At 31.6% G+C, this 27,059-nt stretch overlaps 3 protein-coding genes across 3 annotated transcripts; 2 read left to right on the top strand and 1 right to left on the bottom strand.

Moving 5' to 3' along the window:
* Nucleotides 1–951: 951 nt before the first annotated feature.
* On the top strand, nt 952–15,144 carry LOTGIDRAFT_234949 (hypothetical protein; the record flags this gene model as incomplete). The annotated part of the gene is made up of 33 exons (XM_009063354.1): nt 952–1,046; nt 1,288–1,441; nt 1,834–1,951; nt 2,301–2,434; nt 2,752–2,886; nt 3,179–3,299; nt 3,546–4,093; nt 4,494–4,603; nt 4,764–4,853; nt 5,128–5,320; nt 5,695–5,788; nt 6,025–6,198; nt 6,525–6,680; nt 6,795–6,904; nt 7,265–7,449; nt 7,700–7,887; nt 8,102–8,257; nt 8,407–8,534; nt 8,850–8,975; nt 9,092–9,196; nt 9,556–9,666; nt 9,821–10,064; nt 10,303–10,501; nt 10,896–11,126; nt 11,483–11,687; nt 11,937–12,119; nt 12,423–12,643; nt 13,104–13,268; nt 13,545–13,644; nt 13,897–13,929; nt 14,125–14,440; nt 14,694–14,848; nt 15,061–15,144. The coding sequence occupies 33 exons, from the start codon at nt 952–954 to the stop codon at nt 15,142–15,144; spliced, it is 5,367 nt and encodes a 1,788-aa protein (XP_009061602.1).
* A 2,978-nt stretch (nt 15,145–18,122) lies between these two features.
* On the bottom strand, nt 18,123–18,512 carry LOTGIDRAFT_127223 (hypothetical protein; the record flags this gene model as incomplete). Its single annotated transcript, XM_009063353.1, has 1 exon — nt 18,123–18,512. A coding segment is annotated over one exon (390 nt), but the record flags the coding sequence as incomplete, so codon positions are not given.
* Nucleotides 18,513–19,043: 531 nt separating this feature from the next.
* Nucleotides 19,044–26,795, top strand: LOTGIDRAFT_179235 (hypothetical protein; the record flags this gene model as incomplete). The annotated part of the gene is made up of 21 exons (XM_009063352.1): nt 19,044–19,084; nt 19,410–19,463; nt 19,682–19,727; nt 20,096–20,169; nt 20,369–20,427; nt 20,569–20,649; nt 20,965–21,025; nt 21,320–21,396; nt 21,441–21,485; nt 21,653–21,743; nt 21,992–22,182; nt 22,481–22,596; nt 22,874–22,961; nt 23,329–23,445; nt 23,795–23,965; nt 24,294–24,449; nt 24,781–24,877; nt 25,321–25,453; nt 25,656–25,701; nt 25,873–25,986; nt 26,758–26,795. The coding sequence occupies 21 exons, from the start codon at nt 19,044–19,046 to the stop codon at nt 26,793–26,795; spliced, it is 1,896 nt and encodes a 631-aa protein (XP_009061600.1).
* Between the last annotated feature and the right edge of the window lie 264 nt (nt 26,796–27,059).

Here is a 27,059-nt window from a genome sequence, read left to right as displayed (position 1 = left end):
GACCCCGGTATATTAAATATCAGTGACATAATATGTTATATTTAAACAGTTTCTTTTGCCAAGTACCTTAAAACGACCTAAAGACGTAATAGTCCGAAACATCAGCCTTTATTCCAACCCCAGATTCCAGATATCTATTTGAAAGTAACGTTATTATCTGCTGTAGTAGGGTCAGAAAAAGTAGCCAATGTATTAAGAAATTTTCCGCACCTCTGAAGTTGCAGGATTTCTTAAACACAATTTTATATAAAAATCATCCACTAATTTGGATATCAGCCCTATTTTTGTTTTGTATCATATGACCCTTAATCCTTTAAATATGCGCACTCCGTCTTTGAAGGTAGGCCTTACTTATGGCCGAGGATATTTGCCACCCGGGTGGCAAACAATTATTCGCCACCCTCAATTTTTATTTGCCACCCGTTTTTAAAACTTTAATTTCTCTAGAGACTGACATTATTAGCTGTGAAGGCTATAGCCTTACTTACTTTGAACTGTGAACAAAATTAAACCTAGTTTATTGCATTAAACAAAAGAATGACATAAATAGTATAGAGAATAATGGTTTGATTGAACTAGTGAATTAAAAAAAATATCAATCTTTTCAAATATATCTAGCTTTGTGAACAGGTACATTTAAAAATGCCACAACTAAGACTAAGAAGGTGGATACTCCAGCTGACAAATGTCAAAATAATTATCAGAGGCCAGAATAGAGGCAGATGTTTCAGACCCACCAAATTTAAGGCTGATTAGCATTTCATATATACTTTGTAGCAATTTAAAATGTTCCAGTTGAAAGATCTGAAGGTATTTACCCTAGACTTTCAGCTTAGAAAGCAATTGGGTGATCCTTTAAAACATTTATCAAGGAAAATAAGACTAGATTTTGACTAATATTTTTCTTTCTTTTTTTTGGATACTAAGGATTAATAGACAATTTAGATCAAAATGTCAGATATTAAGAAGAGGAGAATTATTTCTAAAACGTTTTCTGTGGAAGAAGATGACCTACTGGTTAAAATAATGACCAACACATGTGATATGTAAGTATGAAAATATCTATATAATTATATAAGTTTATAATTATATAAGAATTATTCGCAGAATGTTAGACAGGACCATAAGACTTCGATGACATTTTAGTAAGTCATAAGAAAGTAAAATTCTTTGTAAATGTAGAAATTTACATTGAGAAATATTATACTATCGAAATTTACAATAAGATATTTAGAGAAAGTTCAAGATCCATACTTGTATTATTACTGACTGATGTTTAACTTTCAGTCTAGCCATAGTAAGTAAAATAGAAAGATTAATTAAAGGTCAACCATGGAAAAAGATAGATTCAATGGAAGATTTAATGGTCTTGATAAAATATTTTGTTAATTGTTATATTGCCGGTTCATACGATGTTAAACTTCTTAGAATTTTGTCCAAGGTATGTTACTACTTTTCCTATCATTCAAAATTGATTTTTTCAAACAGAAAATAAAAGGAATAAAAGATGCTTGATCATGGAATAAGGTATCTGTTGATTTTGCGTGCTGTTTGAATAGCTATTATCCGGTACCTTCCTTTGTATGACCCAATAATCTTATTTGAATTTTGATGTTGAATTCTTATTAAATACAATCTTTCGCTTCATTGACCATCAACGATCAATTAGAAAATGGCAGATTCTCAATATTCATAAGAACCTCTAATGAAAACCTCAGAATTGTTTGTCATTGTAAATAATGGGCACCTCCAGTTTGGCAAGCAGTTTCTATAAAAAAAAAACTATGCACACAAATACACAGTTAATATATTTTATAATTTGTTGTATTTCAGTTATTGAATTTGTTAAGAAAAGAGAAAGAGAATGTAGTTGATGAAGAATTGCTCAATGCTGTAGTTATACTGATTAAACAAACAACAAAATCAAGAGATATTCAAGACATCAGAAAAGGTAAATAACTGAAGAAATATAGCACAGGGATAGTTTGTTTGAATCATGTATTAGTTTAAAGTAATGAATTTCAAATTATAAAAACAAAATTGATGATAAGTAGTCACATCACCTCTGGCATGATGCTCACTAAACTTGGGGTAGGGGGTTGATTGCAACCTACAGATATTGTTACCAATGTCCTTTTTCCAACCTCTATTTCTTACCTGGGGGTCTGAAATCTCAATCTTAACTTCTTTCCTGACAAGATTTTCAACATTACAAAAACTCAACTTCAGCATCTTAAGTGACTTTTTAGCACAAAAAAGTCAAAATACTAAATGATGTAATAATGAACTTGTAATTATAGTGAGTAATATCATAGATATTGATATAAAGATACGAACTCTGCTACAGACTGATGTTATGCCGTATTTTAACATGCTTGTGTCTCTATTAGCCAGTACTGAACAAGATATAGATTATACACATCTTATAACTAAGGTAGGTTGATAGTTAACTCAAAATCATATTAGATTTTTTTATACTTGCAAAAGACGTTCATGATGGAAAATGTGTGAAATTTACGACCTGTTAAACTGTAAACCCTGTTTCTTCTTTTTGACTCCTTGTACAGTTCTCTATGTTTAGACCAAGGGTCTTTGATGGGAACCAGGGCACTAATCAATCAAAACAAAACATAAATCAAACAGTTGACTTTCTTTTGATTTAGCATGTTTATCTTGCTTCGATTATGAATGAAAGTCCTGTTTGAAATAGCAGCTAGTTTACTTGAATCTAAATATTGTGTTACATTTCAGTTATATCTACAAGGTTTTCTACTCACCCCAAACTTTCCTGATTTGATATGTCAAACACTATCTGTACAGAATCATGAAAACAGCAAGGATCTGAAACTAATTCTTCAAAGATTGATAGATGTATTGTTTTTAAAGGTATTATTCTAATTCTTATTTAAATTTTTGTTTTCTTGAATTTTGCCAAAAATATAGTTATTTTGAGTGATGTTAATACATCATTGTTTATAAATACAAAATGCCTCATGATTCTTGTATTTCCTTATCCCTTACATTCTGGAATGTTTTTGTTATAGACAATAATAGAATAGTCCAGCAAGAGCTCCTGGGTAATTCTATTTTTATGCAGCTGGTAGATGACAAGATAATTTCAGCTTCAAGCTAACTGATATATATGTAATCCATTTTTGTTATTCCTTTTACATTGTAGGACATATCTATAGAAACAGCATCTCTGGCAGGAACTTGTGTTGTCATGGTAATTAATACAATAACTAATCCTGAATTAGTTACAAGGATATTGACATCTCTTCTTACAGCACTTGATTCAGGTATAGTTATTGTTTTCTTATGTAATTTTGAATACATACATTGTTTATAACTCAAAACCACTTTTGGCTAACCTTCAGTTTGGGGTCAGTTTTAGCAAATCTTATTAATATTTAATATCAGTGTATTTTCATGATTTTCATTTCATAATATACATCATTGTTTAACATGTTGTACTTTATGATGCATATATGGCCGATTTTACTCCCTAATTGAAGTCTTTTATTAGGAATTGTTTTCATTTTCAGACAGTATTAGTAGAGTGGAAATAGGAGAGACATCTATAGATATGCCAGAAATAAAGCCAAATGGTACAGTTGTGAAGTTAGTCTTTCTGAAAGCAATAGTTACCAGTTCCAGAACTGAAGTGTTATCAAATACTTCACAACTCAGGGGAGATAACCCGGAAGCCTTTATTCTAGAGTTAATTTCCTTTATACATAAATTGTGTGGGTGCAATGAACAACTGTATTTAAGCTTTCAACTCTATTCTCTGTGGTTTAAAAAACTTAATCAATTGTGGTCTGAAATAATAATCCAAGAAAAATCAGATTTCATTTCTACTTTGGTTTGTGACACTATTGATTGCGTCTGGATTAATCTTGAAAATCCAGTAGACGATGTCTCCAAGTATTGTGTTGATATTCTCCAGTCATTATTAGTGCTGAATTTAGACAGTGTAAAGCAGCAAGAACTACAGAATGAACTGCTATCAAGATGTCTGAATATACAGTGGAATGTGAGATCCAGATATAAACCATTACAGATTGTTTTACCTTATTTACAACAACACAAGGTAGACATTTTAGTAATGAATTACAATTACTTTTTTTGAGTCCATATAAATTTCTTGATTTGACAAAACTGAAAAGCAAATTAATTCGTCAGACAACATTTGTTATACCTGTGATATGGTCTATTTGTGAAGCAGTTCAAACCCAATTTTACCAATGTTTGTTAAATAAGCATATTTACAGGGAGTAATCTCTTCCTTATTAACATATTTAAAGCGTAATATAATTATGTTCTTTATATTTTTTGAACATCATAATTGTTTGACACCATATTACTGTTTGGCAATAATATGCTTGCCGTTAATTTATTTTAAGGGGACAAAATTCAGACATGTCAAAAGATATGTTGTAAGGTTAAGTTGTCAAAAGATAATTCCTATTCTGAGTTTATTTATGTTGTAGATTGATGAAATTCTTCCAGGATTACAGACTGATTTATTAAAATGTATGAATATAAATCATTTGATACCACATTCTTCTGATGTTTATAAAACTTGTCTTCAAATTATTGTGTATGTATTCAATTTGTAATTAAATTTCACCCATACATGACAAATTCTGGCCATCGTTTTGCAGATATCTATTGTTAATATTAAAAAAGTTTGCTTGTTGATATCAGTCATTGCTATTGATTGTGCTTTATGTAGTATACTGTGTTTTATGGATTTTCAGAAATTCAACCACTGATAAAGAAAAACAGTTGAATATTTGGATTGAAACATGGAAAGATTTACTGATTAGAGGTGTAACTCATTCTGACAGGTCAGTAAAGATTTTAGAGTAAATTTGATTAAGATACTGGAAAAACAGCTGATATTTGCTGATAGCTACGTACAATCATTGAGCTATCTACTGAGCTCCCAAATTTGAGCTTATAGATTGTGGCATATTTAGAAGTTCATCAGAAAAAAAGCCTGTCTGATATAAAGTCATTTGCAATAAGTAAACCTCATTCCCATTTATTCAATAAAAAGAGTGCATGATTTATGCTAGCCAATTGTTTGCAAGATTTGAACATATTTTTATTGTTTTTCAGTTTAACATGTACTAAGATAAATACATACTGGATACCGATTACTTTAAAACTACTGCCCTCCAGTGGTGAATATTTACAGACATATTTAAATGAATTGTTAACCAAGGGCAATAATCGAGAGGAGATTCTATTAACTTGGTGCATCATAGTTAAAACTATTAGAATTACTAGTGGCATCGATGTTGATTTGTTGGTAAGAAAAAAGATTCTTAAGACAAGAGTTCTCTTCCATGTGAGAGATATAGTTAGATCTAAATAGAGAAGTTTGGTGAACATTCTGCAGTGTTTTTTTAAGATCTGAAACTGAATCTGTTGAAACATCACAATGCTAAAGTAATTGTAATGATATTTAATGTCTAATTTTCTTTAGTTGACATCTTTTTTTAAGTATTTACAAAACCAATGATTCATCTTGTTATTTAAAAAAGCTGTGTTTATATCTCTATAACAATAACATGATGCATATTCATTCCTTAATTGAATAATAGTCTTGGTATATAGTTGAAATTAATCCTGACTAAAATTGTAATAAAATGTATCTATAATATAAGTTCTCTATGTTTTCAGGATAAAGAATTGTTAAAGGAGGTATTAGTTAGTGAAAATGAAGATATCAGAATAGAAGGGTTAGCTTTAATCACAAATTCAAATAAAAAATCAGGTATAATTTGGTATTGTAAATAAGCTTAATAATTTGACAAATATCACGTTATATTGCCTTAAAAATAAAGTCTCCGACTCAGTAATTTACTTGTCCATTTGAACAAATCTAGAAGGTTATAAGCAATTTGAATCACATTTAAATAACTATAAAAAAGTACCTCTTTACTTTTATTTTGAAATAGTGTTAACTTTTAACTGTGATGGTCACTGCAAGACAACATCATTCTATTACAGAGGCTCTGTCAGAAATTGAAATCAGATTATTCAAAGACTTTTTACCATTAAATCTAAGAGTTGACTCAGCACCATTTCGACAGTTACTAACAACTAATATACAGAGACTCTTAGTACGTATCAGAGATAGCTGTGTTAGTTTAGTTAAGAAAAATAAAGAGTCCCAACAACTAGGTAGGCTTGTGTATATTCATAGTAAACCTCATCATGTCTTTTGTGATTGGGTTCATCAACTCTATATCCCTGTCAGAAAGTATAGTACTTCTTCATTGCTTTAGTCAATTTCAAAGTTCATAACATTTAAATTAGTTATGTGTAGTTTCTTAAAGTATTAACTGTTTTTTAAAATCAAATTTCAATCGGTTTGGCTAAACATGTTATACTGACTATTTGTCTGTTGGTATTTGGCATGAATTCTAGTTTATATTAATTTAGATTTGTACAACCTTAGCAAATGCATTGTTATTTAGCTCATTACTTATTACAATTGTATTTTCTAGTCGAAAGCATCCAGTTTGTAGATTGGCTACATAACTTATTTATGCATAATTTAGTACCAGGTGTCAGTTATCAACGAAGAAAATCTTGTCTCGATAACCTTGACTCAATGTATCAGGTGTTCTCGTCTACTGACAAACAGAAGAAGGGATCTTCAGGTGGGTCACAATGTTTCAAAATTACTGATTTGACTTAATGAATCACTGAAGCTATCATGGAAATTAAGGAAAAATCTTATCAGAAGAACTGAATGTTTTGTTTTTTTATTGCAGATTCTAATGATGTTTTGATGGATTATGCCAGGAATAAAGGATTGTTGGATTTCTATAACCATGACAACGCTAACAGTTTAATGCACTGTATACTAGATGGAGCAGATGAGGTAAACACATCAGTTTTTTTAACTTTGATGATAAATCTTTGATGGAAAACTCTAATTTTTTACTTTATTTAAAGCGAAATTTGTAGATTTTATTTACGTCTTTAATCTTATTTTGCTCGTCAGGAATGTTTTACAACATGTGACAGCAAATTCATACCTCAAATTTCCAAATAAGATCTGTTTTATAACATAAATGTGAAATAAACAGGAAACATGTTGATTTCTGGTTTAGTTCCGTTACCAGTCATACATTTATTAGCAATGCCTGGAGATTATCTACTTTGTTGTAGTTGAAGACCTTTAGCTTATAGAATCAAGAAATAAAGATTGTTGACTATATGTTTTATCTTTGTCTTATAGATTCGTGAATTATCCTATATAGTACTAAATACAAGGTTTATATGGGATACAAAAGATGATAGGCGATTGGATGATATTAAGAAGTTATCTTGTCATCTATTGGTTAAATCTATAACACTATGTAATAAACCTAAAGCAAGTGATAGTCATGGTGGAGCTTTGTTAACTAGATTGGTATACAATAAGTAAGTGCAAACTGGGAGTAAATCTATCTGATTGAAATGAGATGACAAGTTCGTTTCTTATTATTTCTGTATTTGTTTATCTTCATGGAAACAACCACAGTCCAGTTTTAATGACATTATTTTTAACCAAACAAAACGTCTCATGTAGTTATATTTCTTGATGAAAATGATGGCTAGTGAAAACCCAGAGTAATTCACAAATATAACGTGCCAGCACTAGTTCTAGCTTGGATTTATTTCAATATTTTAGGTTTGCATGTATTGGTTTAGAATTCAATATCATGACAGTAGCTAATAAACTGAAGGTAAACTGCATGAAAGGGTCACCAGACAGCAGCAAAATAAAGTTTTTAGAATTATTATTGGTGGAATTAGAGATATCTATAAAAACAGCTGAAACGAATCCAGTTTTAGCATCTCAATCAGCTCCCATACATGGTTAGTGGATTAAATTTAATCTAAATAGATTGTTAAGACCTTTTTGATTCTTGTTGGTGTTGTAGCGTTTAAAAACATTTAAATAAAACTTCATATTACAATGCTCATCTTTAATAAGATTTAATAGGTCAGAGAAATCAAATCTTATATTATTTGAAATAGGGCATCATCCATAACAATTTCATATCTGAATGAAATTGGTTTCCACTTTCAGGAATTCTTCAAGCCATTACATTCTGTGTAAACGATATAAGCTCACTCGATCAGAAAGCTGATAATTCATTGGTTGATATAATTAAACAAGTGGTGACCTCTAGTGTTAAGATAGTTAATCTTATGTTATTGGTGATGTCAGGTGGAAAAAAATCAGGTGAGCATAAGTATTTCTGTACCTTTTTTTATAAGCAGTCTGTTAGATATCCATGGAACCCTATAATAACTGTAATGATGTTGGATTGTTGTCAGCTAGGCATTCGAAGAGACTTACTATATTTTAACATGCTTATATCATGTTTTTAGAAACTTGTCTATCATTTGCTGAACTGGGTTCTGCTATAGAAACCATGGTAACAGATGGACAGTGTGAGAATGTTGCTTTGTCTCCAGAATTCCAATGTCTCCTATCGTGGTGTTGGGTCAATTTAAAGGTATGATTTAATGGATTTTAAAGATCTGATATTATTAAATTACTTAATAACATACTTTCACACAAGTTTTGTTTTAGATAAACATTCTTAATAAGAAATTTTCATAGACAAGTGGTCGTTTCCTGTATATATCTAATTCCTTGAAAGCTTATCTCTTGATGCCGACATTTTTTTGGATTGACAATCCTCAAGACAGCTAGTATTGGTAACAGGGGTGACTTTAGACATGAGCATGGTATAATTTATCTCTAAACTATAGGTCTTTTAATTGTCGAATATTGTATTGAAGCTTGTAATAATCACTTTTCACTCTAGGTTTGTTGTACAAGTTTAAGTGAATTGATGTCAGCTATATTAGTCTCTAGTTCATCAGATGTTTGTATTATAGCTGAGAAAATAAAACATGTCTTTCTTCAAGTGTTAACTCACTGTCGCCATAGGGTAAGATCTTAGTTTAATTTCTTTAACAAAAAACCATGGTGGTGCTCAATCTGTTGGTTCTGAAAAGGTTCTGGCTTCAATTGAATGGTATGAAAACAGTTTATGTGTGTTTACAGGGAGCTATTGAAGGCTGTAGAAATGGTTTGATGAAGTTTGCCTTGTCTTTGATGAGTTGTAATGATGCTGAATTAAGAGAGATTCCATTTTCACTGATGGATCAGGTATTTATATTGAAGATTATCCAGTGATATAAAACAGTAATTCTTCATATTTAAGAAGCTGAAAAAAGTCAGAAATGAGTAAGAGGAGGTAGTTTGGTGGGTGAAATTAGAAAACAGCTTCCACTTCTGTTTGTTAACACTATCAGAAATGCAGAAGATTCTGAACTTCAGAACAATGTGTTTGACTTGAGAAATTTAGGTTAGACAACTTAATATGTTCACCAGTGTTGAAGAATAAAACATAGGCCTACATGGGCTGTAAATGTGATACCAAAGGCAAATCATTCTTACACATGTACAGACTATACTTTCATTGCGATGTTATTGTTATATGTTGTAATTTGCTATCTATATCAAAGGTCTTCACAAGTCTGGAATGTAAAAATAAAATGGCATCAGTTACCAGAAGATCAGCAGGACTACCAATTATTGTACATGTACTGACTGTAGCTGCTTTTAAACTTAAAATGGTAAATATTATTTTTATAATCAAAATGCTTTGTGTCAGATCATGTTACTTGAATAAAAATTCATTGTTATCGGCTAATGAAATTATTTCCAAATCGTTGATCCTTTTCATAGAATATTCTTCATTTTTATGAAATAACTACCTTTTTTTTTCAGCACAGAATGGTTGATGATGTTTTGAACAAATTCTACGTCTTGGCATCCAAGCCTATACTGGATGATTGGGATGAAAGACAAGATTTACCAGCCGTTCATGGCTTGAATATATTGAAGGCTGTGTTTGGGGATAGTTCTCTTTCATCTAGTCTTAAACCCTACTATAGTAAAATGGTGATTCTTGTTATTAATAGTTTTCAATCTCCATGCTGGGCTGTAAGAAACGCTGCCTCACAAGTATTTAGTAAGTGTTAAATGTTCTTAGCTGGTCTGACGTTGAATTTGGAAATGATCTAAAGATCTAAAGATTAAAATAGTTGTTGAATACATCTTTGATTCTTGCCTTCAAGTTTTTAAATCTTTGTCAAAACCAATTGATATTTCATTCTTAATTTAGAAAGAATGTACACATGTTGTATTGAACCAAATGTAATTCCTTGAAGTTCCATGAAACTGATTCAGTTAAATTGTTTCCATTTCAGGTACATTAATGCTAAGGATGTTTGGACCAAAAGGTGGTAGTGGATCAGTCACATTAAAAGAGTTATCTGCTCATTATCCTGAATTACCAGTCTTTTTATTGAGCAAATTAGATGAGAATATTAGTGGTCTATGTCCGTCTTTGTTCCTGGTTTTGGCAATCTTATCCAGCCTTTCACCATCACCAACAGACAGTCAGCAGTAAGTCATAAAAGTTTGTCAACTATGTTTCCTGTTGTCAGTGCAGGTTGGAGGAGCTGACAATTGTAATAGCATCCAGTAGCTCAAATGAGACGATAAACCGAGACCTTGTGTGCTATAGGCTGTGCATGGTAAGGGTCCCTTGGTAGTTAGAAATATAAAAAGAAGCTGCTTATGGGGCTGTCCTTGCATTGTCTTCATTAGCTGAAACTGGAGCAAGTAAGTAAAGGCACAAAACTTAAACCCATTTCATTAGATCTTTGTGTATCATCATCAGTTTTGGTTGCAAAAAATGTGAAGTTAAAGGATGTAAAATGTCAAAAAATGTGAAAGTCCATATTCTTTATCAATTGTGAAATTGTTTACTTACATGGAAATTAGAAATCAATTTCAGATTATCAGAATTTCGTAATAGAGTGCTGAAAATTACATCAAACAGTATTTATTCCATTCGAGAATTATCTGCATTGTCTATGGTGGCATTAATACCATTAGATAAAACCTCTGGTTGGTTGATAGATTTGATTGACAGATTACCAACAACCAGTGATGAATATTTCTCAACAAACCTGTTTCATGGCTATCTTCTATGTACAGAGAAACTACTGCTCAACAGAGATTTAAGGTGAGGCCTTTATCTATGTTGATTTGTTCCTTAAAAAAATATATATATGTTTGTGAACTAGACTTTACTGACAAGAAATTGCAATAACTTGACAGACAACTCTACTGTTCTCCATCTAATTTTATAATGTTCATAGAGTGCTGAACTATTGTATCACAATTATTTGAAATATGTATTTATCAAGATGTATTGAGTCTCACTGAAAGCACTGGCCCAGTCTCACAGAAAGCACTGGATTTATTGTCACCTGTGTTTGTAGTTCAATAAGTGTTTTCTTGATCTTGATGTGTCTAAGGCATCATCTTGCAAAACTAACGATACTAACGTTGTCTTTTGATTCTTTGATTTTATTTCAGTCCTGAGTCATCAAGTGCTATATTAAAGAAAATTTTACAATGTTCCTGGATCATCTCAAATCCACCATTATGTCGTCTGCTGTCACAAAAATACTGTCATATTGTGAGCCATCTTGTTACTGAATATGATTTGTGTATCCCAGAAATGGATCAGCTAAATTCCAGAATTGAAACTGCCATATTTACAAAGCCATCTTCACTTACGGTAATACCAAGCTTTCTCTTCTGAGAAATATTCAAAGGCATGATATACAGAGATTTGTGCCTAACATTTTAGGGTGCAGGCCTGAAAAAATAAGAAATTACTGATTGAGAGATTTAAAAATATTTTCTCTTAATCTTCTTTAAAACTTGAACTTTTAATGTAAACTTTGAATGCAATTGTTTAGCAAGCAGCAAATGATGTGATCAAAGTCAGAGGATCCTTCTTATAGCACTTTATTTGTTTTCTTAGGTAGGAGATGGTGTATTTAAGAGTGCTCTAGTTAACCTATCTATCAGTATATCTGGTGATGTTACTGGATTATATTGTCAATGTTTATTACATGGTGATGTTGACGTCCAGTCGGCCTGTTTGAATAGAATACAGACCACTATTAAATCACATGATAAACTTATAAATTGGAATTATATACAGGTATAACAGATTCAATTCACAACTTCCAAGTATTGATATTTATCTTGATTATAAACTGAAACAAGTCAAAATAGGCCTTCATCTCAGGCTCATTTGATATTTTGATATCATGTGATTTTTTTTTACATGGATTTTTTGTGTCATAATATTTAAAGAGTTAAAATGCTAGAAGAGTTTAAGGAGGATTTTAAAATGTGTTTCCTTTTTCTCTTATCAATCAACCTTTTTCCTTTTTTGCCTTTGATTTTAATTGTTATGTTGTAAAAGAAGTCAGAATGGATATAATCCTCTATTTATTTACAGGAAAGTTTATGGAAGATTTTACAAAATAAATCATCTTTATCCAATCTGAAACTCATCACCTCTATATTAGTTGATATTACATTGCAAGGATTAACACCAAGGGATAAAAACCTACAGAGTATAGATTTTAATATGATTGAAACACAGTTTGAATCTAAACCAGGGTTAAAATATTGCCTGATACCTCTAGAAGCTATTCTGATAACAGACCAATATGATTGGTATGTTTATAGAATACAATTTATATTCATATTCAAAGGGATTGTGAGGAGGTTTTCTAGTACATGTACTTGTATTAATTCCCAGTCCTAGTAAAATTATACCTTCCATTTGCATAATTCAGATGTCCGTGCTTCCTGTAATTATAGAAATGCTCAATGGTATATGATGTCACTATAGCAAAATCCGCTAATGATATTTAGGGGTCTTTTCAATACCTACGTCATCAATGGATTAGTTTAAGTGAAATTGAACAAAATGTCTGACTGAAAAATAAAATGGTGCAAATTGATGCTATCAGTGACCATGAAACTGTATCCTACACTATTATTAATCTTGAAAATTGAAATGAAGTAGAAGTATTTTATTTTCAATTTTCTTGCATGGAACCTAAATATTGCATACATAACTAGTTTGTTTTGTCTGAGAATTTTGACCCCACTAGTTTTCATTTTATTTTAGGAGTAAAATAGAAAAATGGTGTGAGAGGGTTAAATCTGCTAGTAATGGTGATAATAATGAAGATATTAGAATCTCTGCAGTTCAAGGGTTAATCCTAGCTGGTGATAGAATATTTGATATGGTCACTAAAAAACACCAGAATGAATCATCAGCTTCTCCTATAAGGTAAGTTTATGTCTAAAATTGTTACTATTCCACAAACAGGAGGTCAGTGATGCAGGTCACTGACATGGAAAAAATGTCTGATTGTTTTGATTTGACAATAAACCAAGATCCAATTTGCTACCCTACCAGCTGTGCACATTAAAGATTCTTCAATCAAAAATGAGAAGACTTATGATGCTGTCCTGGCAAATTTCCCTTGTTGCATTGTGTTGTCGGTCTATTTTATCTTTAATATTTTGAATTTTTCTGTTATTTGACTTTCAATATGTTATTTAGTTTGATAGAAGCCACTCTACAACTTATTGATGAAGAAGATACAGATATAAGAAAAATGGCAGCTACTTTCATTTCACAACTTCTGTATTCTAAAACAAACGTAAGTTTCCTTTTGCTTTTAAATGGTGTTTTTTTATATCAAAAGATCATATCAGAGTGTGTCAATGATGAGAACTTTGTTGAATGTTTTGGGAATATAAGAAGAAGACAGGAAAAGTCTTAACCTAGAATGTTTACTGATGCCCAAGACCAGTAGAACTAGGAAACACAGTAAAGTAATATGATTATAGGGGCCAATATGAAAAAGTTATATCATGCGACCTGTTTTCCAGCTTTCTGATTTTTTTTTCAGGGTCATGCTACTAATAGTAATGTCTGTATTAAAGTGAGTTAAAATTTGATTTATGCAGACTTATTCTATTTTCTAATCAGAAAGGTCATGATTGTGCCAAATCAATGTCAAATTCTCTAAAATAGGCCTACTTTCATATTATATAACTTCCTAAAGGATGGTTAGTCATTTAGTAAATTCTGTTTACTTTAAGATCTCTATTGATGTCGGAATTTAATTCTTTTACAGATTTTCATAGAGCATATTGCTGAGACGTTTGGAAATCGGAGAGAAATTGTTCATTATTTACTGGAAAAACTTTTTCAAACTGGTTCAGTGTTACGTCTTATAAACCAATCACTTGATAATCAAAGCTTTCAGGCTCTCTTTGATCATGATGATGATTCATTTTTTTCTGAGAAGATTTTGCGTCTGGTTGATTTACACTACTGTATATTGTCCTGTATATCAAATATACAATGGTCAGAGTTTTATGATAATTTAGTTCAAGATCTCCAGCAAGATTTATCTCTGAGTGTAAAGTTGATACAACAAAATATTAAAGGTAGGGATATTTATCTTAGTCTTTATGATTGCGCCCCTACAAAATGCATGCAGAATATACACTTATCAGACAAAATTTACTGTAGCAGTGGGTGAGATGGTGTCTTCAGATATATGTACAAATATAGGTTGGTCAAAGACCAAAGATCCTCATGAACTTCAGTTTTAATCCTTGTAAAAAATGGTTGTTTTTTTCTTTCTTTTAACAAATAAATTACTTTTCAGATTTGTAATTTACATGACATACATTTCAGAGAATGGAGTAATGAATATGACCAGTACAACGTTTATTATGATATCATTAACCGGGCTGATATTATGTAGTGATATTGTCAGGAGGATAGCCAGTGAGACAAAGAATTTAGATATTGTATCATCTCTTCAATCTTCTGTACAAAGTTTCTATAAGGTAAAATATAATTCTAAACAAATTTTCAATGAAACGGTCTTGTCGTTCTGATCTAGTTAGTCAGCAGAGTACATCGATCATTTAACTTTTTCATAATATTAGGTCTTTGCTCTATATTTGATCTAATCAAACACTGAGTTTTGTTATTCTATTCATTATAATTTATGCATGAATAATTAAGATTTAAATATGTATTTATTTGGATATTTCAGTTGGAAGATGTTCATCCTTGGTACCAACAGTTACAAAATATTACTGAAAATATTCAAGACTCCAGCCAGCAATTATTGAACTGAAACTGAACCAAATAATTATAATCCTGAGAAGTAGAAGTTATTGGAGGTTTTATTAACATTTTAAGTTGATTGTTAAACACTGTGATAAAATTTTATAATACTGTGATACAACATTAAAGAACCAATAAATGAAGTCTTCAAACAATGGCTCTTCATCTTGCAGTCCATTATAATAGTATTCGCCACATAATTATCTCTGTTAATTTGATATGCTTATCCACAACTGTACCTTATTATTCAAGGTTGATTTTTCTTCCATTTAGGCTCTACCCTTTTTGATCACTGATAAATATCAAATCATAGCTTTCAAATTATTTGAATTCAAGATTTTCAAAGTCTGACAGAATCCTTCTCGATGAATAATTTTCATTTCCAATGAAAGAACATTGGAATTTAGAATCAAATGGCAAAAAAAAGAAGGATTTACAATAGTAGAAATGTTTTATTGATTACAAAAGGGCATCAACATAATATGACTGCATAACAAACAGCTAATTAATATGCACATAAATTAACATACCATAATTGACTAGATAATCACAATCTTAAAGCTAAACACATCACATATTAAAATATTTCATTGCACACATTAAAAACCTATTACCAGTTTATTTGGAATTATCTTTCTGCTATTTGAAAATATTCAATCCGGAATACAAAAAACTACAGAAAAAGTTTTATGCAAATCAGTTACTTTCATCACAATTAGAAAACAAAATGCATCTTAAAGAAAGTTGGAACTTGCTGAAACTGAAACTGGAATTAACAGTTTTGAATCAGCAAAGTAAAACAACAAACTTCATCAAAAAAATATGATATGACAAATGACTAGAAAATTGTATTGCATGAAGTACCAAAAATTAAATAAAAGCCAAACAAAAAATGGAAATTAACAAAAACAATCGCTTATGTAACAAAATATGAAAAAAAAAAAAGAATAATCATAGGCTTATATTACTTGATTATTCATGATATTATTTTATATTTGATTTTCTTGCCCTGTTGATTTTGTTTCAAACACAACATGTAATCTGATTATATATTGCCCTATTAATATTATTGAAGCATGTCACATAATGGACTGCATAGGTATTGACAAACAATATGTTTCTAGCTCAACAATTGATGTATTGAGTATTATTTTTTCAGTGAAAATATTTGGTTAAATTGAGTGAAAACACCTGATAACAAACGAAACAATTAACTAGATATAATTAATTCAATTAAAATAAATCAAGGTTGCAAATCTTGTCGAAAATAACTGCCTCATGGATGTTTCCCAGAATATATTGTAAAGCTGCATTAAATCAAAGTCAAAATTCAAAACCTATATCTAAATCATAATCATAGTCATAAATATCTTCATCATATTCAAAATCATTTTCTGAGTCTTGTTCTTCACATTGAGACCCTCCACTATCACTTGTATCACCGTCAGAATATTGCATAGCAACGTGTAGAGCGCTAGCATACGCTTCATCATAATGATCACATTGATCAAGGACAGCGAGTGTGGATTTTGGCAAATTACCGAATGTAACCACGGAAATATTATCAATAGGAGGAGGTATATGAGACAAGGCATAAGGATAACGTTCAGATATTTCACTCATTTTAGTTGTATAAGGAAGTTCGTTATTTAATACAAAAATACTGTCAACTGTAGGGACTAGAAGTTGATAACCGTACGCCTGCGTACCAGACGATTCACAGTCTTCAATCGTGGCAGTTTTACGTAAAGATGTCACCCAACGACTACGAACTTCATCAAGTACAAGGGCTGGGTGACCTGGATGATGTATAAATACTGTGTCGTCACGGATACACATAACATAAGGTTTCACAAAATCATCATAGTTTATATCAGGAGCATTGATCTCCCATGCATTAAATATTTTTGTCTTGGTGTCAAATATTGCAAAACCAACACCCTTTTTAATACAAAATTCTTCTGAGGGTCCTGTTCGATGTCTGTACCAGATATACACATGACGATTGTCCTTAACGGCAGCTCGTGCTAAACTTATAAATCTTGATCCAGGAATTTGAAAGCATGTATATTGATGACTTGTCAGATTACACAGAAACAAATGACCTGTGCCTTCTTTATTGCCAATAACATATAGATGATTGTTACAATGAACCATGACGGGAGGTGCTGTGCGGTAATTTGTTAATGTTGTCCTATAACATGGGTTATAGAAGTCTACTGTGCGGAAAGAGAATAATGTAGGCTGCCCTGTTATTAGATCAACAACTAAGATATTGATCTTCATCATGTCTGTAGGATATGGAAAACTGGAACATAGATATAAGTATAACTTGTTATTTTGGCACACCATATTACATACTGTTTGGCGCATTGGAATCGAATGAAGGATTTTCTCCCCAGGTAGAGAGTAATGATACCAATTATGATCCACAAGGTTATAAACGAGAATTTTCACAAATTTTAAACCCTGATTACAAACTGCTGTAAAAAGAACTGGACTACACACTTCTGATGGACTTAGTTTATCCACCATGGACTGACACATACCACTTTCTGTTAAACATTGTCTTCTCCTCTCCTTGTAGTTAACATTTCCCAATTGGTGATCTTCAAGTGATCGGCGCATCATTTCTCCCCGGGAATGTTCGCGACTCATATGAGGAACATCATTTGGATAATCTGATACCCAAGTTCGTATCAATGAAATTAAATCACTTTGGTACCCTTGCCTTGAATTTCGATCGGCATCAACCCAAGCTTGGATTAGGCGTTTCAGTTCATTGTAACTTACATGCTGAACTATCCTTGCATCGTCTAAAAGTTTAAATAAAGAATTGACAGGAATTTCTAAAATTTCATCATGATGAAGAAAATAATCATGGAAGCGAGATTCAATGATTTTCTGAGCACAAGCTCCAACTTCTGGTAAATTGAAATCTTCGGCTAAAAATCGAACACGCAAACAATTTGACAGATCTAAATTTCCAAGCTCAAGATAAAACTGTTTGCAATAATCCTTGACATCATCAAGCAATAGAAAATCAGAGATTCGGACGATATCTTCGATATTTCCAGTTGAAATATTGATAGAGCCTGTATACATGTAATCCAGCACTGATGAAAACACAGAATCACTGTCGAGTAACATGGATTCACTGAGGTCCACATCTCCGGCAACTTTCTCTCTCATGTCACACGTGAACATTGACAGAAAGTACGGACTCCATAGAGCTAAGATGGCTTTGTGTGCTTGATATGTTTGTCCATTTAGTTTAATAGAAACATCACAAAGTTCTCCAGTCTCTCTCTGCCTTAAAAGAGGTCTTATAATATAGTCATTGATGTTTCTTGAAAACGTTTTTTTGGAAGATTTCATATAATGCGTCATTTTGAGCAGTTATGACCTGCCATTCAACGTGATTCTTTAAAACCCTGAACTCTTACTGAATAAATTATGAAATTATGAACATTCACGATAAGCTGTAATTTTATTGGAGCTGGAATTCGATCAATGAGAAAATATCGATCGTTTTGACAGGCCATTGTTTTTATTGCAAGAGTTATCTTTTCTAAGCGACCTTGACCTGTAATTAAATAAACTCTGGTTTACCAGTCTTATTTTTACTGTTGACATTTTCAATAAAAATAAAGACTGGTTAATATGATTTCAATGCTTGATTATCACTGAAGGCAAATAGATAATAGATGGAAAAGTCTGGTATGATCAAGTCAACAACATATAAAACAGATGGCGTCCAGTGTTGGAATCTAAAAATAGCGACAGTGAAAAGAGAAATAAAAGGATTGAAAACTTGTTGATGGCTTTCTATTTTGTGTGAATTTGGTGGAGGATTTGTGTTGAAATGGTTTCGACTGGTTGATTTCATTTATCTAATCCTGTTACAAAATGGCAGGTGAAATCATCCATCTGAATGTTGGAGGAACAAGGTAGCCTATATTTTTTTCTTTCAGCTTCGGAGTCTGACTATATTATAGCTATATGAAGTGAAGGCACAACTGAACGAGAAGCCCATGCTCAGGCTGGGTGCACAGGAGGAAATGGTCCTTTACACAGCCATGTAGGTCTACAGTTTCCTCTTTTTGACTGTGGTACCATTATTTTGTACAATTATAATGTGTATGGCGTCCCGTCATGATATAACACAATAATATAGCAAAGTTGAAAAATTTCTGAAGTCAAGGTACCGGTAAAATTTTTTATTATTTATGTTTTTGACCCAATCATTTATTGTTCCTCCGCTTGTTTTTACAGGTTCTCTACCTCCAGACAGACTCTAACATGGATACCAGATTCATTCTTTACCAGGTTAGTTTCATTTCTAGTCAAGCCATCGACTCTGTATAACAAGCCTACTACATGTCAATTCGTCAGTTAACTTGTCTACAAACTGATATCTACCATCTACATACTGGGACTAGCTTCATTTGGTTCATCTTGGCCTCCACTAAAGCATGATGAGCTAAAAGCTATTTAATACTATTTATTCAACACTGTACCGGTATCTATTATTTTTATTTTTTCAGCATGTTAAGTGGAAGAATATCATCACTGCAAGATGAAACTGGGGCTGTAAGTTAGAAAAATTGATAGCATATTATTTATTAATTATCATATGTCTGGTTGAATTGACTCAAATAGACAACCCACATAAGGGTTCATGTTTACGGGTGTGGATTCCAAATTGGTGATAAAGGATTAAGTTGGTTTTTTTTAATATTTTATTAAGAATATTGAACTAAATACCATGAATTCAATAATATGACATATGTTCGAAAAACTAAATATGTTGCAATTATTATTAATTGGATGTAGATCTGAAAGGATTGGGTGCTCGTTAAACAATATAATTGATATTGTAGTAATTGCTAATCAAATAGTTTAATTAAGCCATCTGCCAATTTAACATTATGTATGACAATCTTTTCTGTTTCTTGTAGATATTTATTGATCGGGATCCTAAAATTTTTGCTGTAGTTTTGAATTTTCTGAGAACCAAAGAAATTGATTTAAAGTAAGTAATGATTTTTCTATTCAGTCTAATTAAAACATTACACCTTGCTCTCATGAAGGGTAGTGGCCAAGGTGGGCCACAGTTGGCCAGTTTGTCAAGCTTGAATGGTAATATGAAACTAATTTGTAAAGAAAATGTCTTTCACATGTACATTATTATTTAAATATGCTACAAAAAATGTGTTTTGTTTCTTTTGCAGAAATGTTGAAGTTTCATCTTTAAGGCATGAAGCTGAGTTCTATGGTATAAGCCCACTGGGTATGTATTTGCTAATATATTTTTTTTGGCATTTCAGCTGTAAAATATTTTCGAATGATTTCTATTCCACTCCTTAGGCTTAGAAATTAAATTCTTTTATTTTGTTTTTCCTCCAAGCAATTTTCTAATTTCTATTTTCAGTACGGAGACTTGTGTTATGTGAGGATTTAGATGATGCTTCGTGTGGTGATGTTTTATTCCATGGTTACCTGCAACCACCAAGTAAGTCTGTTCTTCATCATTTCACACCTTATACAACTTCAGTAATGTACTTTTGATGTCAAACTTTTAACTAGAAATGCAATTGAGTTTTGTTTTTGACTAATTCAAAATGAAGTAAAGTACATTTTCTTTTTTCTTGATTATGTCAGCTTGCAGACTTATGAATTGCCATTTGGATAACTTCCTTTGTATTTTTCTTCCTATGAACATATTCTCTTTTCTCCTTCACAGATCCACCAATCCCAGAAGGCCTAGACAGACAACGTTCAATTTCTTCTGCTAGTTTAGATATGATTGATGCTGTGAATAGAATAGGGGCAGTGGGTGGAAATATCAGAGCTAATGATACATCATCAAATAGACCATCTCACTCTAGGTAACAGGCTTTATATTTCTGAAATGTTTGATTTCTTGAAATCACATTGTCTTTGATATCACATATTACTGGTAGTTAATTTAGCTCTAAATATTAAGAGAAAGGTGCTTTTGAGCCTAATTTCAAAATTAAGGATTTAAGGAAAAATCAAGCCAAACTATTGAAGGTTTTGTGAAGTATATTTAGACTGAATTAAATTATACTATACATAAGATAACTCTTCTGATATCAACATTGGGAAACCATCTAGAGTAAACTATTAAAATTATCTCAAAGTTTCCCTTATCATTTCAGAAATAGTTCAGTGGATACCAGAGCTAGTCATTCTCATCAGGGTTCTGTTGATCTTCGTTCTAGAGGGAGCCACTCTGGTAATTCATCTGCGATTTACGACATTCTCGCAACTCTTCTTTAGATTTCAGTCGTGTTAAAGGTTTAGATTGCCCTTCTACTTCCCCAGGTGGGATTTCTTTTTTTATCATTTATTTGTAAAAAGACGTAATCTATTGATCAAAATATTGTTTTATCAGCTTTCATTGAGAAGAATTAAAATAGACTATTTTAAAGAGTCAATTTCTTTTGATAGGCTAAGAACCATTCTAAAAAAGCTTGTCCTCTTTATTACAGGGGGATTTGTTGAACCGTTAAGAGTCACTATGGTTAGGGGACACCATAACTGGATCTGTATGGCTTATCCTCATTTTGTTTGTTGTTATAGGTATGTACATTATAAAATTCTACTCTCATTTTCCTCATTCTTAATAATTCATTATTATTATGGGTATGAGTAATCTGGGAAAGATCAATGCTAAGGTTTGACCACGGACAACCTGATAGACAGGATCTTCATGAGCTTAAGTTGAGCCCCACTTGTCTAATATTTTATCTGGTTTACATGTATTTTTTTAAAAGTATCTATTTTTGTTAATTGTCACAGCATATGATTAAAGTATTGTCTTATTACAGAATGAAAGACTCAACAGGATGGCATCTAATTTGGTTATCACCATATATGGAAACACAAATTGAACGTATTGCTATTAATGCTAAGGTTTTGAATCCTAATCAAGATCATTCTAATAAAATGGTTGCTGCATCATTTAGCAATATGATCAGACTCTGGAATATTACTGATGATGGTGAATACAGAGAAATAGGTAGGAATTTATCATAAAAATTAAAAAATTTTGAACAGATTAATGCATTAACTGTAATAATACTGACATTAAAGTTACAGGTTTTCCATTGATAATATAGGGCATTACAGAATTTTTTTCACCAGATTTACAGGAGGGTTAGAAAGAGTGTGAATTATATACGCAATTATATTGTTACCTTATTTCTTCATTCATTCCTAACTTCACTGACTACACTTTAAATGTTGTTGACTGTATTTTGATGGTAGTTACTAGATTTTGCGGAAATTTTATGTGTTCCGAACCTAATTTTTTTCAGGAATATTTAATCTAAATGTGTCAGTAGATTCGTTATTTTTTATTGGAAGTCAACTAGTTGCTTTAAGTCAAACAGGAAAAGTTGGTGTATGGCATTCTATGACTCAACATTGGCAGGTAATGTTCTATTAGATATATTTCACTTTGTATACTGTATTAGCTTCTAAATGAAGATTTCCTTACTATATGTGTGGAATTCTGGAATATTCAAAGTGAATTATATGTATTTTATACTGTTTAGACAAAACTCTGTAAAAACAAGATTTAAGAAGAACCTTATAAGCACATGGATCAAAAAGGTACCAACATGTAGAAAAATACGCAACATTTATATCAGCATTTTGATCATATTGCAAACAAAGAACGCTTTTTTTACAATCCATTCTATTTATAGATACAAGATGTTGTACCCATTACCAGTTATGATACAGCTGGTTCATTTTTACTTCTTGGTTGTAATAATGGTTCCATATATTATATAGGTTAGTTATTTTCACAATAATTATATATTAGTCCATCTTTTAACAAAGCAAAATATTTTGAAAAGTTTTGTTGTACTGAACAGGTCAAGTCATATTAATAGTTATATGAAGGAAAGATTGATATTTTGTTGTACTTGTAGCTAGGAGAAAACTAAGACAAAAAAGGAAATAGATAGCAGATAGCGTTGGTTTTTTTACACATCAAGCACTGTTGATGTTGCAGAGTTCAGAAATTGCGAAAAATATTGTACACAAGTTGTCCAAATAAATATAATAACCTTTCCAATTTCAAGATATATATTATTCCGATGTGATCAGAAAAACATGGAAATTATAAGGTTATATTGTGTGTTTGATTATTTTGTAGATATGCAGAAATTTCCATTACGAATGAAAGATAATGATTTATTAGTGACAGAACTTTATAAAGATCCTTCTAATGATATGGTAACAGCTCTGAGTGTGTATTTAACACCTAAAACAAGTAAGCCGTCATTGCCTTTCATAATAGAGCGGTGCACCTGGGCACCTGTTTATGTGTTTATATTTACAAAACAAACCATAATAATGGTTATATGGAAGCATTCGCATTGGCTGGTTGAAAATCATGAAAATCTTGAATTTTATTATTGTTAATTATTAACAATACAAGGTTAACCTGCAACAAACTACATTACCATATTTTGTTGTTCTAAAATCTTCTGCTAATTGTTGACTAATTCATTACCAGCATATTAACAAATGTCCAAGCTGCAGTCTTGACAACTTGAGGAAGACTAATTGGTATTTTAAATCATCTGCAAAATTTCAAGTTAGATTATATCTCTTGACAGGTTTAAGTGGTAACTGGATAGAAATAGCTTATGGTACAAGTTCTGGTACAGTAAGAGTAATTGTACAACATCCTGAAACTGTGGGACATGGACCACAACTATTTCAGACTTTCACTGTACATCGTAGTCCTGTTACCAAAGTGATGTTATCAGAGAAGCATCTTGTATCAGGTGAGAATGGTTTAGTTTTAAAAGCAAATCATGAGATAGTCTTTCTGTATTGATGAGTTGACTTTATTGAAGAAAGTTGAACTATCGAACTCATTTTTAGATTTTTGCTCTGTGGGGGGAAAAAGCATTATAACATTGCTTATGTTACATTGCAAGATAAAAGCCAAAGGTTACTTTGAAAACCCAGATGTCTGACAACTCATAATACTATCAAGAAAGTTTAGGCCAAGCTCACATACCCTGTTGTTGGCTAATAACCCAACACTTAATGAATTTTGCTCATTCGTCTGATTTTTTTGGAAATGTGTATGTTTTTTGTTAATTTCAGTATGTTCTGAATATAATCATGTACGTACTTGGAGTGTGACAAGATTCCGAGGAATGATATCAACACAACCTGGATCTACTCCTCTAGCATCATTTAAAGTTATCTCCCTGGAAGATCAAGATCCACAAGCTAGTTATTCTGCTGGCAATGACTTTGGTAAGCATGGTTACTGTTGTATATCTGACCTTGCAAAATAATATATATGCTTAATTTTTTATTGATGATATTTTTAATACAGCAAATGCTTTGGGACTCCATATTGTCACATGCTCAATATAAATGTTTTAACTCGGTGATGCAAAAATAAGACCTATCCAAAACTCATAAGAATTCATATATCAAAATTGTAAATTCATTGGATGAGCATTTGTATACTAATGTAACATAACATTGTCTTTAAAAGTCATTTCACAGGTTCCATGTTATTGTTTATTTTGCTTCTCTAATGAATTGTCCTCAAGATTTATTGATATATTTATGATTTTAGGTCCATTTGGAGAACAAGATGATCAACAAGTCTTTGTGCAGAAAGTTGTTCCAGAAACTGATCAGCTATTTATTAGATTCTCATCTTCAGGACAAAGGTAAACAGTTTCTTTTCCAAAATATATGCTTCTACACCTACATTTACAAATCCTGGTAAAATTCCTTGCTTATTCCGTTATGTAAACCCCCTTATCAATAAATAGATGGGATCATAGTTCACTTTTAAGTATGAGGAAGTGAATTGGAACCAAATAAATTACCTTTTTCTTTGAAGGGGGGGTTGTCTGTATCTTATAAAAATGACTGCAAAGGACAATGATTGATGTGTTGATGACTATTCAGTCAATTCAGAACTATACGTGCACATGCACAACATGAAAGAACGTCTATCTAACATAGCATTTATGGAAAAAGATTTTGTACAAAGGGTTTACTGTAAGCTGATTCACAATCGCCAAACTAGAAAAATACACTGTGATTTGAGAAGACTTCTAAATGTTCTTAATTTGCTTATTCCCCTGTATTTTCTATTTCTATTTAGAGTATGTGTGATCAAGTCTGTAGATTCCAGTACTATCAGTGCATTCTGTGTACACGAGTGTGAAGGGTCAAATAGAATGGGGTCACGACCTCGTCGATATTTATTTACTGGTCATGCCAATGGCAGTATACAGGTTGGTCAGATTTGATTCTTTTTTGAAAATCTTTGCATAGTGAGAAATTCCAAAGGGCTAGAGCAGTTCATATCAAATTTTTGTGGCTGTTTTATTTGAAATTTCTCTTGTTGTGCAATTTGCATTAGTTCAGTGATGTCAGAATTGAAGACTCTATAAACTCCATTTATAGTATATTATTAAATATATTGTTTTTTTCCAGATGTGGGATTTAACTACCGCCATGGATCAACTGAATAAAGAACAAAGTAAGTCAAAATAACAATAATTGTTTTTATGTTTTCTTTTTGAAATAATCTTTATTGTATATTTATTAGTCATGGCTAACTTCTTGAATTATTATGGAATAGTGCAAGTATCTTGTTGGGACTATATTTGTTTGCAGAATTAATAGAGGGAACTATATTTTTCTATTTCAGAATTAACAAAAGGAGGACCATCTCCTGAAGAATTAGTGCATTTACTTGATCAATGTGATTTGAGCTCATCTCGGTCCTCAACACCTTGTATCAGCCCAGCACCTTCTCTTATTGGTGGATTACCATATTCCTCGTTTTATACCAAATTTCGTACTAATCACTATAACCAATATAGTCAGAATGGGAATTCCCCTTCTAATAGTGACTCATCTGAAGATGTGACAGATAGCAGTGTCATACAGGTTACTGGATTTTAGAAACTTTATATTAGGATTCTGTCTCTAGTAGGCTTGGTAGGTCTAATAATATTCATTGGTGCAAGCTTTTTATTAATACCTTGCCTTAGTGTTGTGATAATTAGCGTTTTGCTTTCCATGTTAGTTTTGTAGATGTCGAGGCCCTAGAAATTAATATCAGCTTTCAGCTTTTCTGTTTTCACAGTTTCGCCTTTCAGTTACCAGTGCAATATATTAAAACTCTTCATTGTGATAACACCTTTTCTTGTTTTTAAGAGAATTATTTATTTCATGCTTATATTATTATTAGCATGTTGTTTTCTGGGACTAGCTTGATATTTCTCCAATTCTACATTTTTGATTATTAACTAATAGGTTTTAACAGTCTCACCTCTTTCTTAACAACTCGTTTCATTCATTTATGTCCACATTATAACAACAGACAAATCCTACCCTAACCTAACCCAAATTTTGTTGATCCTCCAAATATTGTAGATTACCAAAAGCAAAACACATGTTTCAAAAGTCCAAAAATATAATCCGCTATAGAAAAACCAATGCAGTCCTAATGTCCAACATGTTTCAATTGCACAAAGGCACACTTCCTAGGGATAGACATGCATGAAATATTTTGAAATATCTTTTAAAGGAGCGCCTTCACTATCCGTTCGACCAATCATACCTTAGTTTCAGAAACATTACATAATCAGTAATAGTGTTCACAACTCATCATCGAAATTTCAGCCTACAAATCCATGTGTATCCATAATTATTCACGTTAGAAAGTTAAAAATTTGATTCAAATTTTAGCGAGACTATGCCATATAAAGAAAACACAAGTATAAGAATAGACAGTTAAATTTCTAGTTTGAGGTATATTTGAAGGGATTATGCGATTTACATGCGTTTTAGTACTTCTTAAGACTATTAAAGCTCCCCTTTAAATACTTT

The sequence above is a fragment of the Lottia gigantea genome (genome assembly GCF_000327385.1).
Source record: "Lottia gigantea unplaced genomic scaffold LOTGIsca_57, whole genome shotgun sequence".
NCBI classification, from domain to species: Eukaryota; Metazoa; Mollusca; class Gastropoda; family Lottiidae; genus Lottia; species Lottia gigantea.
This window is presented reverse-complemented; position numbering and strand designations above follow the sequence as displayed.